Source organism: Phyllostomus hastatus, unplaced genomic scaffold (genome assembly GCF_019186645.2).
Source record: "Phyllostomus hastatus isolate PE091 unplaced genomic scaffold, TTU_PhHast_1.1 phas_scaffold_1066, whole genome shotgun sequence".
NCBI classification, from domain to species: Eukaryota; Metazoa; Chordata; class Mammalia; order Chiroptera; family Phyllostomidae; genus Phyllostomus; species Phyllostomus hastatus.
The window spans coordinates 34055695-34070405 of NW_025334004.1; the positions used below are offsets into that span (position 1 = coordinate 34055695).

Genomic DNA, 14711 nt, shown 5'->3' on the forward strand with positions numbered 1-14711 from the left:
GCGGGCCCTCGCTGGCCGGCCTCCCAGTCTCACCCATCACAGCCGGCACCTCCTCCCACCCAGGGTCCCAGCTCCCTCACCGGGTGGCTCCCGTCCCCGACCCAACCCTGCTGATCGGAGCTGGGTCTGCTTCCCTAGACGCCGCCCCCGCCGCAGGGACACGCCAGGTGCCACCCGGTGGGCCGCGGCCGCACGGAGCCAGGGCCCCCGAGCCCAGGAAGTGACCCGCCGACAGCACTGACACTGAGACCAGGCGCGCCTCCACAGAGAGACAACCCCCCCGGCCCAGCTCCGTCCTGGCACATGGGGCAAACGGGGTCCCATGGGGGGGACCGCACTGAGGCGTCACCGTGCAGGAGGGACAGACAGTGCGTCTACATCATTCGGACACCCCGTCAACCTGGGAATGAGCCAATGGGTGCTCAGAGACTAAGGGGTCAGCCAATCACCTGGGACGTTATTCCACCCAGCACCCGCGAGCCGGAAAGTAAGATTTTCCTGTGATTAGGACTTACCTGTCCCGTAGGCACAATCGTGTGTTTTGTGACTTTTTCAAAATGGAGTGTCTTTAGTTATAACGCAATTTTGCCACTTACGGTTGTGTTGGAAGTGTCAGCCACAGAAGCGCGTTGGTTTAAAATATTTATTACTTAAAAAAATTTAAAATTTTTTTATACAAAGATGATGAGAAAAGTCTCATGCACACTCTGGGCATACAATAAAAATAACTCAAATACCATTTGATGGTTTTGTACAAAATAAATCTTTCTCGGGGGGACCTCGGGCAGACAGACAGCGCGGCCCCTGCTCCGGGCCCGACGCCCGGTGGGGGAGAGCAGGCGACCGCACCTGGGCGGGGTCCGCGGGCCGGGGGTCCTGACGCTCACAGATGTCGCTATGACGATGGCAACGGGCTCTATTGCTACTACTCAGAACCGGACCGAGACGCACGGACACTGGAGTGGGACGCGGGGGCTCCTGAGGACCCAAGGGCACACACGCTCGCTCGCTCGCTGCCCTCGGGGAAGCTCCAGCCCCCCGGCCCCCCAGCCCCCCAGCCCACGCCCGAGAACGCCCCACGGTGGCGTGGCCGGCGCCCCTCCTGCCGAGTCACAGGTCTGCGGCGGGCCGTGATCCGCGTGTAGTACGAGTCATTTGCATAATTAAAACAACGAAGGGGTGGACGGGTCCTGGTGATCAGACACGCGTGGGAGTCTGCACGTCGCACAAAGGAGCTTCAGTGTGAAAGGGCGGCCCGCTGAGGGCTGCGCGCCGGGCCGGCTCCCGCTCCCGCCGGCTCCCGCTCCCACTCGGTCTCACCGCGCCGCCCACGCCCTCATCTCATCTTGCGCAGCCGGAGCCTGTTCTCCTTGTCCCGCCTCTTCAGCGTCAGCACGAACTGGTTGAAGAAGTGCTCCTGGTCCTTCCTCTTCGGCACCAGCCGGAACCTCTGGTCCCGGCCGTGCTTCTCGGCAAACTCCTTGAACGTGGTCCTGGAACACAGGGCGCCCCTGAGTCTCCCGAGAGAGAGCCGGGGGTGGGGAGGAGGGAGGAGGGGGCTGCTGGGGTGGGGAGGGCAGGGCGCTGGGCTGGAGGGGCGGCTCCGGGCCTCCAACCCCAGCCACCCCCCAGCCCTAGGCCGGGCCGCTCCCCCTGCCCCCGGCAGGGCCCTGACCCCTGTGACTGAGGGACCTCCCCCCTCGGCCTGTCTAATCGGACCCTACAAGTTGGCCCGGCCCCCGGCCTCCTCGGCCCCCTCTCGCTCTGAGCCCGCCACTGCCACTCAGGCTGCAGGGGCCCCTTCGGCCCCTCGCTCTTACCCACCTGCCTCCCCGCCTCGGGTCTTCGCACGCCCCTCCCTCTGCCCGGGAGAGCTGTGTGTTGGCTCCGGGCCCACATTCTACCGGTGCGGGGAGAACACTAGTACCAGTTAGTGGGTGGAGAACACCCACCAAAAGTCCAGAACAGTGACAGCGGGGGACAGTGATGAGGAGGGCAGGCACTGCCTCCCCAGGCTCCTCCTGCGCCCAGGCAGCCCCCGCCCCAGCCTGCGAGTCACCCCAGGGGACGCCGCCAAGGGCCCCCGTTCAGAAAATGACACCAAACCTCATGGAAGCCCAAGGCCTCAGCCCTCGGCCAGGGCCAGGCCGTGCCCTGAGGCTGCGGCTCCGGAACTGGCTCCCCGGCCCCACGGTCCTTTGCCCCCCGCCCCCCCCCCCGGTCACCGGGTGAGGGCACCCGGGGAAGCCACAGGGAGACCCCACCCAGCCTCCCATCTCGGGGGCTTCCCCGCAGAGAACCGGGGCTCACGGATCATTGAAAACACGTGCTGTTTGCCATAAGGGACATTCATGCTCATTCCCGCACTCGGAGAGTGTCTGTCCTTCGAATTCTCGAAGGTTTTATGAGGGCTGCGTGACCACGGCCAACCCACACTCCCCAGCTACCGACCGGGCGAATTAACCAATTATCAACGAAATGTGGAAACCTGCATTCACAGAGAGCAAGCATGACTAAGGTCCACTTAAAAACTAATGTTGCATTTATGCATTTTTATATTTAATAAAAGTGCATAAATGTCCATTTAAAGATAATACCCCAATCTAAAAAATGCATCAAAAGCAATCATTTCATATTATTATGGTTTTAAAATTCTAGAAGTAGTGCATGTTCATTATTTTAAATATCAGTCAATTAAAGCTAATTTTAAAGAACAGTTCAGCTTAGGTGCTTTATCCTGGTTACTAATGGCTACTGTCCTACTAATGTGTTGTATTTCACGCCCGGTAATTTGGGATGGGTGTCGGCAACCGGACCGCGGGGGTCCGTCAGCTGCGTGTGGGGTCTTCAGTTCACGCTCAGGCGTCAGGAGCCAGGGAGCTGGGGTCACGCTGCCGTCCTCCATTTTGTATCTTTGCCCCTTAGGTCGGAGGTCAGACCGCCTGCCAGGAGGGCCGCCTACCGGTCAGCTAGCCCAGGGCCGGACGAACCAACAGGCGGTCTGTGCCTTGGGCTCGCCGGCAGGTCCCCGTGCCCGGTGGACGGGGACGGGGTCACTGGCTGACCACACGGGGGAGGCAGGCCTCTCCCCGGGGTCCCTGAGATCACACCCCTGTTGTCTGTGCACAGCTGGGTCCCGTGGTCTAACCGAACACACTGGACAAGGCCCCCCTTACAACAGCCGGGAGTCCCCAGCCCCGGGCACTGCCGGGCGCATTTCTCTCTACCTGGGGGACACTTTCGATTCTTCCAGAAGCTTCTTGAACTCTTCTTTGGCTAGCAGCAATTTACTCTTCTTTTCCTTGTACTCTTCCTTTATCCTCGTCTTGACAAACTGCTCGAATATCTGGAAGCACACAAGAGACCCGCGTGGGGAGGCTGCGGATCAGGACCGAAGCCTCGGTTTTCGAACCTGCGACTCGGCGAGACCCGGGGTGGCCTCTCTCTCATCAGGGGCTGGAGCTGCAAGCCGCCGCCGCCTCCCGAGGTGTCGCTGCCCGGACTCGGCTGGATGCCCCCACCAGGCCAGTCTGCGCCGCGCCGCCCCCCACCCCCACCCCCGACCGCAGGCACCGTCCCAGGACCCCACGGAGCCGGTTTGGGCGTGACCGCCGCCGCCGCCGCCGTGAAGACCGGGCAGCGTGGCGACCGCCGCCGGGGTTCTGCTCCGGAGCCCGAGGGCAGGCCTGCGGTCAGGGCCTGCCCACCCTCCCGTCGGAGAGCCAGCGGCACCAGTCACACGGGGAGGACGGCCTTTGTCCCGGTCAACTCTCACCTCAAAGTCATTGTCATCCCAGTCCACCCAGCGTCCAGCTCTGCCCACGCTGGCCTCCTCCACAAAGACCCACGTGCAAACGTGGGCTCCTGGGGGGCTCAGAGCCTGGCCCTTGGTCACTGCACGCCCCCGTCTGCCAAGTGTGTGCATGGACAGCCCTGCTCCTGCCCAGGAAGGACACGCACACCTGGGCAGGCCCAACCCGCGGCCCCCAGCGCACCGCGACACGGCGTGTCTCTGGCGTGGCGGCTTCGGGAGACCTCCCCGCCTCGTTAGGCCGGGAGGGCCCGCTGTTCTAGTGCCGGGAACGGGGCCCCGGAGACCCTGGAGCCATCGCGGGCGGGGGGGGGGCGGGGAGAGCTGCCCGGCCCCACGCCCGGCGAGCCTGGAGGGCGTGACGAGGGGCGTGACGGGAGACCACCTGAAGGTGCGCAGACGAGAACAGAGGAGTGAAGACCCCGCGTGCGGCCCCGCGGGGCCACGAAGGGGCTGCCTGGTGCCGACCCCGCGGGCGGCTGTGGCGGACGCTGGACTCGGACGAGGGCGCTGGGGGTCTGCCGTGGGGGCTCCCGGCTCTGTCCCTGGGTCCGGAGTGCGTCGGCCGGGGCGCAGCCCCCGGAGGTCGGAAACAAGCCTGCCGGGCGCCTCCCGAGGGCCCAGCAGCGTGGCCGGGCGTGCGCGAGCAGCCCACGCGTGTGTTTAGGTGGGAGCACGATGGGGTGACGGGCGGCTGGCACCTTCAACACGCGTGGTGACGTGGGCCCCCGGCCGCCTCGTGGTGTCACGCGTCTGAAGTGCGAGCGCAGGGCCGCCCTCCCACCTGGCGGGTGTGGCTCCGCTGCCGGTCGGAGTTCCGCTCCATCAATTCCAAACGCGGAGGGAGGCCCCGCCGGCTGGGGCCAGAGCGGAACGGACCGACCTGCTGCCCCCGCGCCCGGACCGCCGCGCCGCCTAATGGGGTTCCGCTGCCCCCTCCCGCTCGGCCCCGCCGTGTCACTGAGGCGGCTGTGACTTCACGTCACAGGTTCGTCCCTCCTCGGCCAGTCTATGCCGGTTTTACTCAAAGTGGAGCGTGACCGTTCAAAAGACGCACTGTGGGCTCTGGTCTCCTGGTGGCCTGCTCTAGTGCGCCGTGTCACCATGGAGACCGGTCTTGCTGCACGCCCTTGACCCCGAGCTCCGTCTGGGCTCATGCGCCTCCCCCCCGCCCCCCAGGAGCCCTCGCCTTCCGGGGCAGCGCGCCGCTGGCAGGAGGCCCTCACAGACGCCGCCTGGGGTGCTTTCACACACGGATCAGCTGCGTTCTTTGAACGGGGGCCAGCGGTTGCTTCCCGCATCAGTCCAGCCTCAGGCCCCACCCTGCCGCTCCCCTCGCTCCCCTCGGGTGGGGCGGCTCCTCCCGCACGCCGGCGTCTGCGGACGGGACTCTCAGGCCTCAGCCGCCCGCTCCCGCCCTTCCTCCTCGGGCCTCGGGGCGAGCTCCCGTCTGCAGACGGCCCGGGGTCCCCCTGGGTGGTTCTCGGGGGCGTCAGACGTCTGTCTCCAAGCAGTGGATTCCGGTGAGAGTTGGCATTCCTGTCTGCCCAGTCCACCCTGTCCGCCCTGTCCGCAGAGCACACACCCAGGGGCAGGCGGGACGTCCCCGCCCCCCAGGAGGCCCCGCCCCGTCCCCCCGTAGCGCTGGCCCCGCCTGGGCACGGCTGGGGAGGCCCAGCCGCTCCGGGCTCCCGTAGTTAGACCGGGATGGCCTTGCCCCCAGGCCTCGGGACGGGGGGGCCCCGCCCCACGCAGGAGCCAGCTGCATTCAGCCAACACACGGAGTCGCAGGCGACACCAGCGTCTGAGAGACGTGACTTCGAGTAACCCCCCGGGGCCTTCTTCGAAGGCTGCGGGGTCTCCCTCCTCAGCTCCCTTTAGCAGGGCTGCGAGCGGCCGAAAACACCGCAGACTGGAGAGAGCTGCGCTGACCAGGACCAACCGGTCGGCGCTCGCAACCCCCACCCCCGGGCTGATGGCCGTTCGGCCCCAGCCAGTCGGCGCGCGGGGACGACGGCACCCAGGGCTCCGTCACCGAAACAGACGGGCTGCCTCTTGCGTGGCCTCATGGCTGAACGGTCGAACTCTCTGAGGTTTAACAGTTCCACAAAAGGGTGGACGACCACCAGCGGTCACGGTCTCCCACTCTCCCACTGTGGAATAGCCCACGAGACCCTGAGCTCACACCGAGCCCGGCCTGGGGGGCTGCTTGGATGCCACGTGCGTGTCGGCCCACAGGGTCCCCACGACCGATGACCAGACTGAAGCAACACCGTGCTCTCCGCCCCCTGCTGTCTGGGGGTCTGAGGGTCCGAAGGTCACCGCACGGCCGTGGCCACGGCGCCCTCCCCAAAGTGGCCTCCTGGCTCCTCGGTTTCCAGGGGTGTCTCCCGGCGAACCACCCTCTTTCTGAGCCCGGAGGGAGAGGAGGAGGAGACACAGCGACCCGGACCCTTCCGGAATGGGTCTCGGGACCCTTCTGGAATGTGCTCCACGGGCCACCAGACCCCGGCTGGGCTGTGCGGCCTCCTCCTTGTGCTGTAGGTCCCGTGGGCACAGGGTCCCTCTGGCCGCCTGCCCCTCTGGGAACCGCTTCTGGCCCGAGACCCGGTCTGTGAGCGAGCCACAGCGGCCCCGCCAGGCCGGACTTTAAAACTGGGCCTGCGACCCCATCCTGGCTTTTCCGGGGACGCCCTTTCCTTCACCTCGGCGGCCGCGGTCCCCCGGGTCCCCTCCTGGTCGGCGCCAGTGCGGCCGAGCTCGGGTCTCTCCAGCACAGTCGGCCGGGACGCGTTCCCCACGCCGTGACCCGGACGACCTTCCCGTGCGCCGCGCAGACCACGGACCCCGGGCCGTAGCGCCCGTCTGCGCCTGCCCACGGACCACACCCCCCGTCCGCCCGCCGCGCTCCCAGGACGCGTCCCTCCCGCTGCGTCCCCGCCAGGCCGCCCCCCCTTACCTGTTTCCGCTCCTCCGAGTTCAGCAGGAGGTAGCGGGGGTCGAACACGATCTTGTGCAGCTCCTTCTCCCAGGTGGAAAAGGCGGACACCTGCGGGGCACATCCCACGGGGCCGCCGTTAACGCCTGTGCTGAGCCCGCACCCTCGGGAACGGTCACTGGGAGGGAGGGAGGGGCCGCACGGCTGGACAGTGTCGCGCACGTCCGGCTTCCGAGAGGTCGTGCAGGGAGCCCGAGGAATCTGCCGCCTGCGCTCGCCACACCGGAGACCAGCCCCCCGGCCCCCCACACACACTTCCCGCCGCTCCCACGCCTCCCTGCGAAAGCAGCCCCGTTGGGAACCGCCCCCTCAACGTGTTTGTCGGAACAAGCAGCGCAGCGGCGACCTCACTGGTGTGGCACTCAGCTGAGGCCACCTCCTGCCTGCGGGGACACCCAGCTGTGGTCTCCCAGCTGCCCCTCCTCCCACGCCGCCTCCCCAGCCACAGCCCCCACCCTCCAGGCAGCTCCCTCTCCGGCCCTCGCACTGCGCCGCCATGCAGCCCGGGCCCCCGGGGCCTGGCCCCGTGCCCTCCCCACCTCGCCGTGGCTGCCACCCAGCCAGCCAAGACGCCTCCAGCCAGCAGGACCCCCTGCCCTGAGCACCCACCCCAGCCAGCAGGAGTCCCACAGATGGCACCCCATGCCCAGGGTGTCCCCCACTCCTCCTTCGATGCACCAGCAAGGGCGGCCCTTCCACAGGGGGCGGGGGGGGCGGCCAGGGTCCCAAGCACAACCAGAGCCAGTCGGAGCCTGAGACGAGGGCCAGGCCCAGCTCCCGGGGGGCCCGTTTCTGGGGGAAACAGATCCCGAGGAAGTAAAGGGGCTGAGCGAGCCCGGTGGGGGCTGCGAGGTGAGACCACGGACGTCCCGTGAGCACCAGCTGCCCACGGCGACGGTCTCCTCTGTCCACTTCCGTCCTCCAGACCGAAGGCCGTCTGGGGCATGTGTGGGCGCTCGGACCCCAGGAAAGGCCGGGGCCGTCCAGGCCAGCGCAAGTGGGTCAGGGGGTCAGGGGGCCAGGGATGGCCCCTGCCGGGCCCTGACCCAGAGGGTCCACGGTCAGCCTCCCCGGGCGGGCACCCGGTTAAAGCTGGGGGCACGGGGCTCCCCTCTGACGCCGCTGGGGCAGCTGGGGACCCCGTCCCGGTCCAGGGCCCCTCTGTGGGGCTGCCTCTCGCACCAGCCTCCTCGCGGCCGCCTGCCTGACGGGACCAGGGGCCCGGCCAGCGCAGCTGCTGGCACAGCAGGGAACATGGAACCCGGGTCCCGGGCGCCGGAGGGGCCTGACTCACAGCCCAGACACAGGTCCGGGTGCTTCAGAAGCTGACGCTTCCCACCAAAGTTGACCCCCAGACCCGCTGCGCTGACGGGGAGCCCACGGGCCAGGGGCTCCGCCTCCCTCCCTCCCTCGGGCGAGTCCCCAGCTCCACCGCCAGGACTCAGGCTGGACCCCCACCGGCAGGGGCCCTGGTCTCTGAGCCGCCCAGTCTGCCTGCCAACTCCGCCATCCCCCGCCCCACCCTGGCCCCGGGACCACGCACCTCCCCCCACGGCTCGGCCCACCCCCCCAGGCCGCCCTCGGACTCCCCCCCCCCCGGGACTCCCCTCCGAGCACCCGCAGCCCCCGACCAGCTGCTGCCAAAGCCGTTTCTGACTTTGACTCGCGGCCTCACGCTCCCTCGAGGCCTCGCCCCTCCCTTCCCCCAGCCCCCCCCACCCCCCCCCCCCCCCCCCCCCGCTCCGGTCGGCAGGAGGCTCGGGCGGATAACAAACACCGTTCTTGGTAATGAGCGCCCGCGCCATCACCCTCTTTGCCCAGTCTCCTGGAACGCCCTGCTGTGCGTCTTCTGGCTCTGGCTCCACAGCTCCCGGCCCCCGAAGGAGCTCCAGGGGGACGCGGCCCAGAAAGCAGGAGCCAGGCTGGTGGGGGGGGCGGGCACTGTGCCCCAGTTTGACCTGGACAGTGAGGCAGCGTTGCCTTCCAGGTCTCCTGGAGGCAGCCCCGAGGCGCGGATGCAGCCAGCGCACCCCGGAGGGGACCCCGGGCACCCCGGGGACTGGCACGTGGAAGGGGAGAGGCCACGAAGGCCCAGGACCCCGGGGAGGGTCACGGGGAACACGCCGGACGGGGCCTGCCTGAGGTTTGCCTCCCTGGGGACAGGGCGCGGGGGTCTACGTCCTGGCCCCCACCCCTCCCGGGACGAGCGTGGCCCCTGGAGACGTGGAATTCCGAACCTAGAGGCGGAGCTGGGTGTCCTGACGGTGGGCGCGCGGGGAGCACGGGCCCGGGACACCCCGACTTCCACCACTCTCCTCCCAGTGCCCACGGTGTGTCTCCGATTTCAGGGTTTTTTTTTTCTATTCTGACGGATAAATAAAATTGTACAGTTGCTCTACGATGCACTTAGCCGGCTTAATTGACTCTGAAGGCCATTCCACACGGGGACCGTTGGAATCCATCCGAGGAATCGGTGCGCCCTCTCCGAGAGCAGACTGTGTCTAACGCTGACGGAGAGGTGCCATTGCCGGAAAGCTGAACCGCCGGGGGCCACGGCGGCCGCCGAGCCGGGAAAGTGGAGAAGCGGGGGGAACATCCATCCCGGGGAAGAGCGGTGAGACTCGAACGGTGAGACTCGAACGGTGACGGAGAGCAGGCGTCCAGCTTCTCACAGATCGGCGCTGGCGGAGGAGCTCTCGGGGCCTGCACGCACGTCGCTGCCGGGAGGGGCCCGGCACGAAACGCCGCCTCCGGCAACAAGCCGGCTGCCGGGGGACAGCCGTGGGCCGCAGGGAGCGGCCCAGCACTGACAAGGAGGGTCGCACGTCGGTGGGACCCCCGGAGTGTCAGCCAGAAGGGCCAAACTGGGGGATACACTGACTAAATGCAGTTGCAGGGCTTTTGAACTGACCATGTATGCCCTCCCCAAAACGTTTTCCAGAAACATTGTATCCACACCTTAAAAAATGCTGGAGAGGGAAAGGGGATACAAGCTTATGAATTAGGTTAAGCCTTATGAAATTGACTATTGTGTATTGAAAAAATTATTGTTCAGCCACATGTAACGATAGTTTAATATTTGTTACGCTACAAGATAAAAATGTTCATTCTGGACTTTTTTTAAAAACTCTGTTATTAAAAAACAAAGACTGGAAGAAAATGAACCCAGTTGATACAATGACTGTCTCTTAGGGCAGCATTTCAGGGGATTTTTTCTTATTTATACTCTTAATATTTTGCAAGTTCTCCATAATAAGCATGCAGCACTTTCGTGCATAATTGTGTGAGCAGTGGTCACATGTGTCTTGTGAGACTTCGAGCAGTTGCCATGGGAACGTGAGGCGGATGAGCTTCCCAAGGGGCAGAGTCACCGTGCGGAGCAGATGCGGTGGGCGCCCGGGGCCTGCGTCACCCGCCCCTCACGTCCCTCAGGTCCAGGGCCACCTGTCCCGCCGTCTGTCGCCTGCACGTGAGGACCGCAGAGCCCTCCCAGCACGTGTCCTGCCCACGTGTCGGGGCAGCCCCAGAGAGGGGACGCGGCTCACCCCTCACTCCCCAGGGGGGGCCCTCTGGCTGCTTGGGGGAAGGTGCCACCCGCCCATTAGCCGCAGGGCCCCAGCAAGGAGCCTCTGCTCCCTTTGCCCCCGCTTTCTGTGACCCCACAACCTCAGGATGGGCTGCCCCTCCTAGCGCCGGTGGAGCCCGGGGGGCCCGGCCAGGCCAGGTGTGCCACACTGGAAGCCAAACTCCAGGGTCTCGCCTCCGCAGCCGGCCACAGGGCCAGCGAGTCCCCTAGGGGCTGCCCGCTGCCGGGACACAGGCCAAGGGTCCCCACGGAGGGGGTGCTGGGGGGACCGGCCGAGTCCCCGAGTGAAGAGCTAGGGTTCTCGGGAGGTCTTTCTGTTCCCGGGCCCCGGGCAAGTCAGACGCACTCCCGGGGGGTGCTTTGCAGGAGGAGGAAGTTCGCAGCGAAGCGTCTGTGGTGCATGTACCTGACCGGCAGGGCCAGACTCACACAGCCCGCCAGTCAGCCAGCCGAGCTGGCCCCTCTGCAGACCGAAGTTTACAGGAGAGCCGTGGCGTGGGTTGCACAGTAAAACAAAAACAGAACAAGCCCCCCCGCGCAGCCCGCAGATGTGCCGCCGGACCGCAACGCCGGGGCCCCTCCTGCAGCCCCGGTGCCCCCGGCATGCGCCGCTCGGGCGCCGCGCCCTCCGAAACGGCTGGACACCCGCAGCACCCAGCCTCCTCGCTCTGTAGCCGCAAGAAGTTCCAAGCTGAGGCCGTAAAAAACCCTGTTAATCTCCCAGTTCATTAAAAAAGTGACCTTTCCGTGCCTCGTTTCTAAGCAGCTAGAAGTCTGGCCGGCTCCACCGCCACCTGCCGTGGGCGGGAGATGCCCATCCAGTCGCTGGCACACCTCATGGAGCCGGGGGGTCGGGGTGGCCGGCGGCCCTGCTCTGTGCCGCCGGCCCCTAGTCCAGGCTGGTCTTCGCGCTCTGTGAGCGGTGCAGGTGGGCTTCTCCTGAGACCCCCCACGGCCTCTCGCCCCTGGCGGAACGCGGCCCACGGCGGGCTGCACGCTCCCAGGCGCCTGGCCGATGCTCGCGGGTAAGGCGGGATGGGAAGGGACGTCAGGACCTGCGGTTCCACCGGTGCCCGGGTGGCACCGTGGGACACGGGGGCTGTGGGCTGGGGCAGCCGGGGCCCGGGCGGCAGGCAGAGGCAGGGGGCCTGGCAGGGGAGCGGCCCCGGGCCGGGAAAGCCAGGAGGGGCAGAGCAGGGCGGCCACACGGTGGTGGCCAGTGGGGACACTGTGTTCGTGTGAACCTCCCAGACCACAGGGCCAGTCTGAGGGCCACAGGACACGCAGCCCCACTGGGCGGCAGGGAGGGCGTCTAAACGGGTCTCGTGGGCTGACACCCTCCGGGACGTCCAGAGAAAGGGCGTCCAGGGCTCAGCAGGGCGTGGCGGGGTGACAGGAGCCCCCTGGCACACCAGCCCCTCCCCGGCTCTTTTCGCCCTGGCTGGCAGTCCGCTCCCCGGGGGTCGGTGGGTTCTCCGCCGTCGAAGGGGGCGAGGCTGCGTGTTGTGGGGACAGAGCTGGGGCCCAGCAGAGGGGGGCACAGGGAGAGGCGGGTGGGGCTCGGCTGCCCCTTCCCACCTGCCCCCCCTCCCTGCCTGCCCCCTGCATCCGCACGCCACGCTGCAGGACGGGCTGGACCGGGTCCTCGCTGCGGCCCGAGAACTGACGTGAGGGCCGGGGGCGGGAGGGGCCACCACAGCACTCTCTAACATGAGAGTTTGACTTAATAGACACGTCTGGTTCCAAAGCCCTGTCTCTGAAAGGAAAAGTGGCCGCCGTCCATCGGGAACTCTGCCTGTGTGTGCTCCCTGCGTCCCCTACTGTCCCCTGCCGTGCACTTCCGCGTGACCCGGCGCCCGAGCTGACTTAGGGGAGCACGCTGACCCGGGGCTTCCAGGGCCCAGGTCCGCCCTCCCTCCCGGGACCAGCAGCCGAGCGACCAGCGCCGCGCCTGCCCCTTCTGGGTGCGTGAGGATCGCAGGTGCGTGGACCGTGGAGGCCACAGGGGAAGCTCCGGCTCTGGGGTCAGGGACCGGGGCAAACCCGCTTCTGACCCACCACAGCCAGGGCCTCTCGGCTGCCCTGCGCCCCCAGGGCCCCGCCCCGTGCAGGGGCGGTGCACTCAGACCCCCGCTCTGGGGGCGCACTCCTCCTGGTGGCCCGCACCCCAGTTCCCGCGGCACCTGCCGGGGTGCTGAGGGCGGGAGCTTGCTTCCGGGCGCCCAGGGCACTGAGCCGCGGGCCCATCCCCACCACCACCACCGCACACGGGGCCCCGTGGCTGCCTCCGCCTTCGGTCTCGCTCTGTGAGGAGGTCCAACTGGGCCAGTCTATCACTTCTGCTCCTTTTACACCCAAAAGCCAAAGCAGGAGATAAAAGTCACTGGAAAGAGATTCGATTATAAAATGTTTTTTCCCCCATTAAGCTCCAAGTGAGATTGAGCAGTCGATTGCAGTTAAGGATCTTAGAAACCAAAACTAGTCGGAGTAACCCAGAGATGGGAGACCCTACTCTGTGAGTGAGGAAACCACAGGGAGGTCCCACTGTGGGGGGAGGGGAGGCGGCTGGAACCTGGCCGGGCGCCCCAGGGGTCTCAGCCCAGGCAGGTCCTGATCCCCGCCCCCCCCCGGCTCTGCCACCGCCCCACGCCTCCACACCCTCTCCCGCGGGACGAGAGGCGGGGGCTCCCCTCCCCCTTCCTCCGGCACCTGAACTCCATGAGGCCTGATCCCGGGAACTCACCGAGGCCACAAGGCGTGTCTGGGCTGTGGGGACAGCCACTCGGTTGCCCCCCCGCCCCCCCCCCCCCCGCAGAGCCCCGCGGCGCCCGGACCCTCACCCCTCTCTCCAGGAGCATGTCTCGGAAGTGCGTCACCCGCTCCTCCAGCGGCGGGAGGATCTGCGGCGGCGGCGGCGTCCTGGGGCCCCGGTCCTTCCTCTCCGCGTCCTCTGGCCCGGGACTCGTGTGACCTTCCGTCCTTGGGGGCACAAGACACACAGAGTCACACACGCACCCCTGGGGACCCCACGGCCTTTCGCAGCAGCCGTCAAACCCCGCTGGGCGACCGACTCCTCACGCGGCGAAGACTGCGGTTCTCTGGAAACTCGACCCCAGCGCGGCCGACCCAGCAGAGGGGCGGCGGCTTCTGCGGGCGGGGGGCTGACGCCGAAGCCCCAGCCGGGGCGGGGGGGGGCGGGGGGCCCCCAGGGGGAGTGGGGCGGGGGAGGCCCCCCCGGGAAGGAAGCCGAGCGTCTCCGTTTCGCTGCCCTGACGCCGCCGTCACCCAAGGCGCCGGGGCGAGCCTTTCGCTGGCACGGACCGCCAGCGTGCACCCCCGACCCCGCTGTTTCGGGGGCAGCCCCGTTTGGTGCGAGAGTGTGGGGACGCTCAGGGGGACAGGACCCCAGCGCCGGGCAGGGTAGGGAGAGCGCCGTCCTGAGTTCTGACCCGAAGTGTGGATTTCAGTGACAACAGGGACGCCGGCCGCGACCCCAGGGCTCGGACGGTCCAAGTCCCTCCCGGACCCTCACGGCCGGGCTGTCTGACGCCCGTCTAGCGCGGTGCTGCCACCAGGGGGCGACGTGGCTCCCGGGGACGTTCGGTCGTGTCCGGAGACACCTGCGGTGGTCGCAGCTGGGGAGGGGCCACCAGCAGCACGCAGGAGCAGAGGCCGGGGTGCTGCCGAACCTGGGACACATGGGACGCCCCCTCGTGTGGGACACGGGGCTGAGGGGCCACCGGGGACTCTCCGGGCTCGGGCGAGGTGGGTGTGGCCGCCGCTGTGTTTGGGCAGGCGGGATGGGACCGCTCAGGGCCACGTGGTCACTCAGACGCCATCAGGGCCAGGGGCGTCCCCTGCCTCCTGCCACCCACGAGGACGTGGCCTGTCCGTCATGGTCTGTGCAGGGCACCGTGGAAACCCACTGGGCCGGGCTGGGCACCTGCCGAGAACACGGGTTCCGTGGGGACCGGCAGCCCTGGCCCCCCAGGGTCTCCCCGCGCACCGGGCCGAGACGTCACACCGGGCTGAGACGCGGGTCAGTCCAGCCCACGACCGCTCGGCCCGCCGGGGAGTCTCGTTTGCGCGCCGACGAGTCGGAGCCGGAGGACTCGGTTCTTCGCCGCTGACGCGCTTCTGCGGAAGTTTGGGAGAAGAAACCCCCCGTGGACCTTCTGTGTGTGTCCCAAAGAGCACAGTTAGGGTTTCTTTGCGATAAATCTTCATCCGTTAAACACAGAAACGCGGGGACCAGACGCGCGTGGTGTAACTGGAAGGAGGCGAACAGGAACGCCCCCACGGGCCCACGGCGGCGG

General features: G+C 67.4%; 1 protein-coding gene across 1 annotated transcript in view; it reads right to left on the reverse strand.

The window, feature by feature from the left end:
• Positions 1–1336: 1336 nt before the first annotated feature.
• TCERG1L (transcription elongation regulator 1 like) overlaps positions 1337–14711 on the reverse strand; it is a 76568-nt gene continuing 63193 nt past the window's right edge. Inside the window, exons 9-12 of the mRNA XM_045854608.1 lie at positions 13236–13374; positions 6771–6860; positions 3228–3346; positions 1337–1493 (exon numbers count right to left, since the gene is read on the reverse strand). Coding sequence (XP_045710564.1) covers positions 1337–1493; positions 3228–3346; positions 6771–6860; positions 13236–13374 — 505 coding nt within the window. The remainder of the gene's footprint in view (positions 1494–3227; positions 3347–6770; positions 6861–13235; positions 13375–14711) is intronic.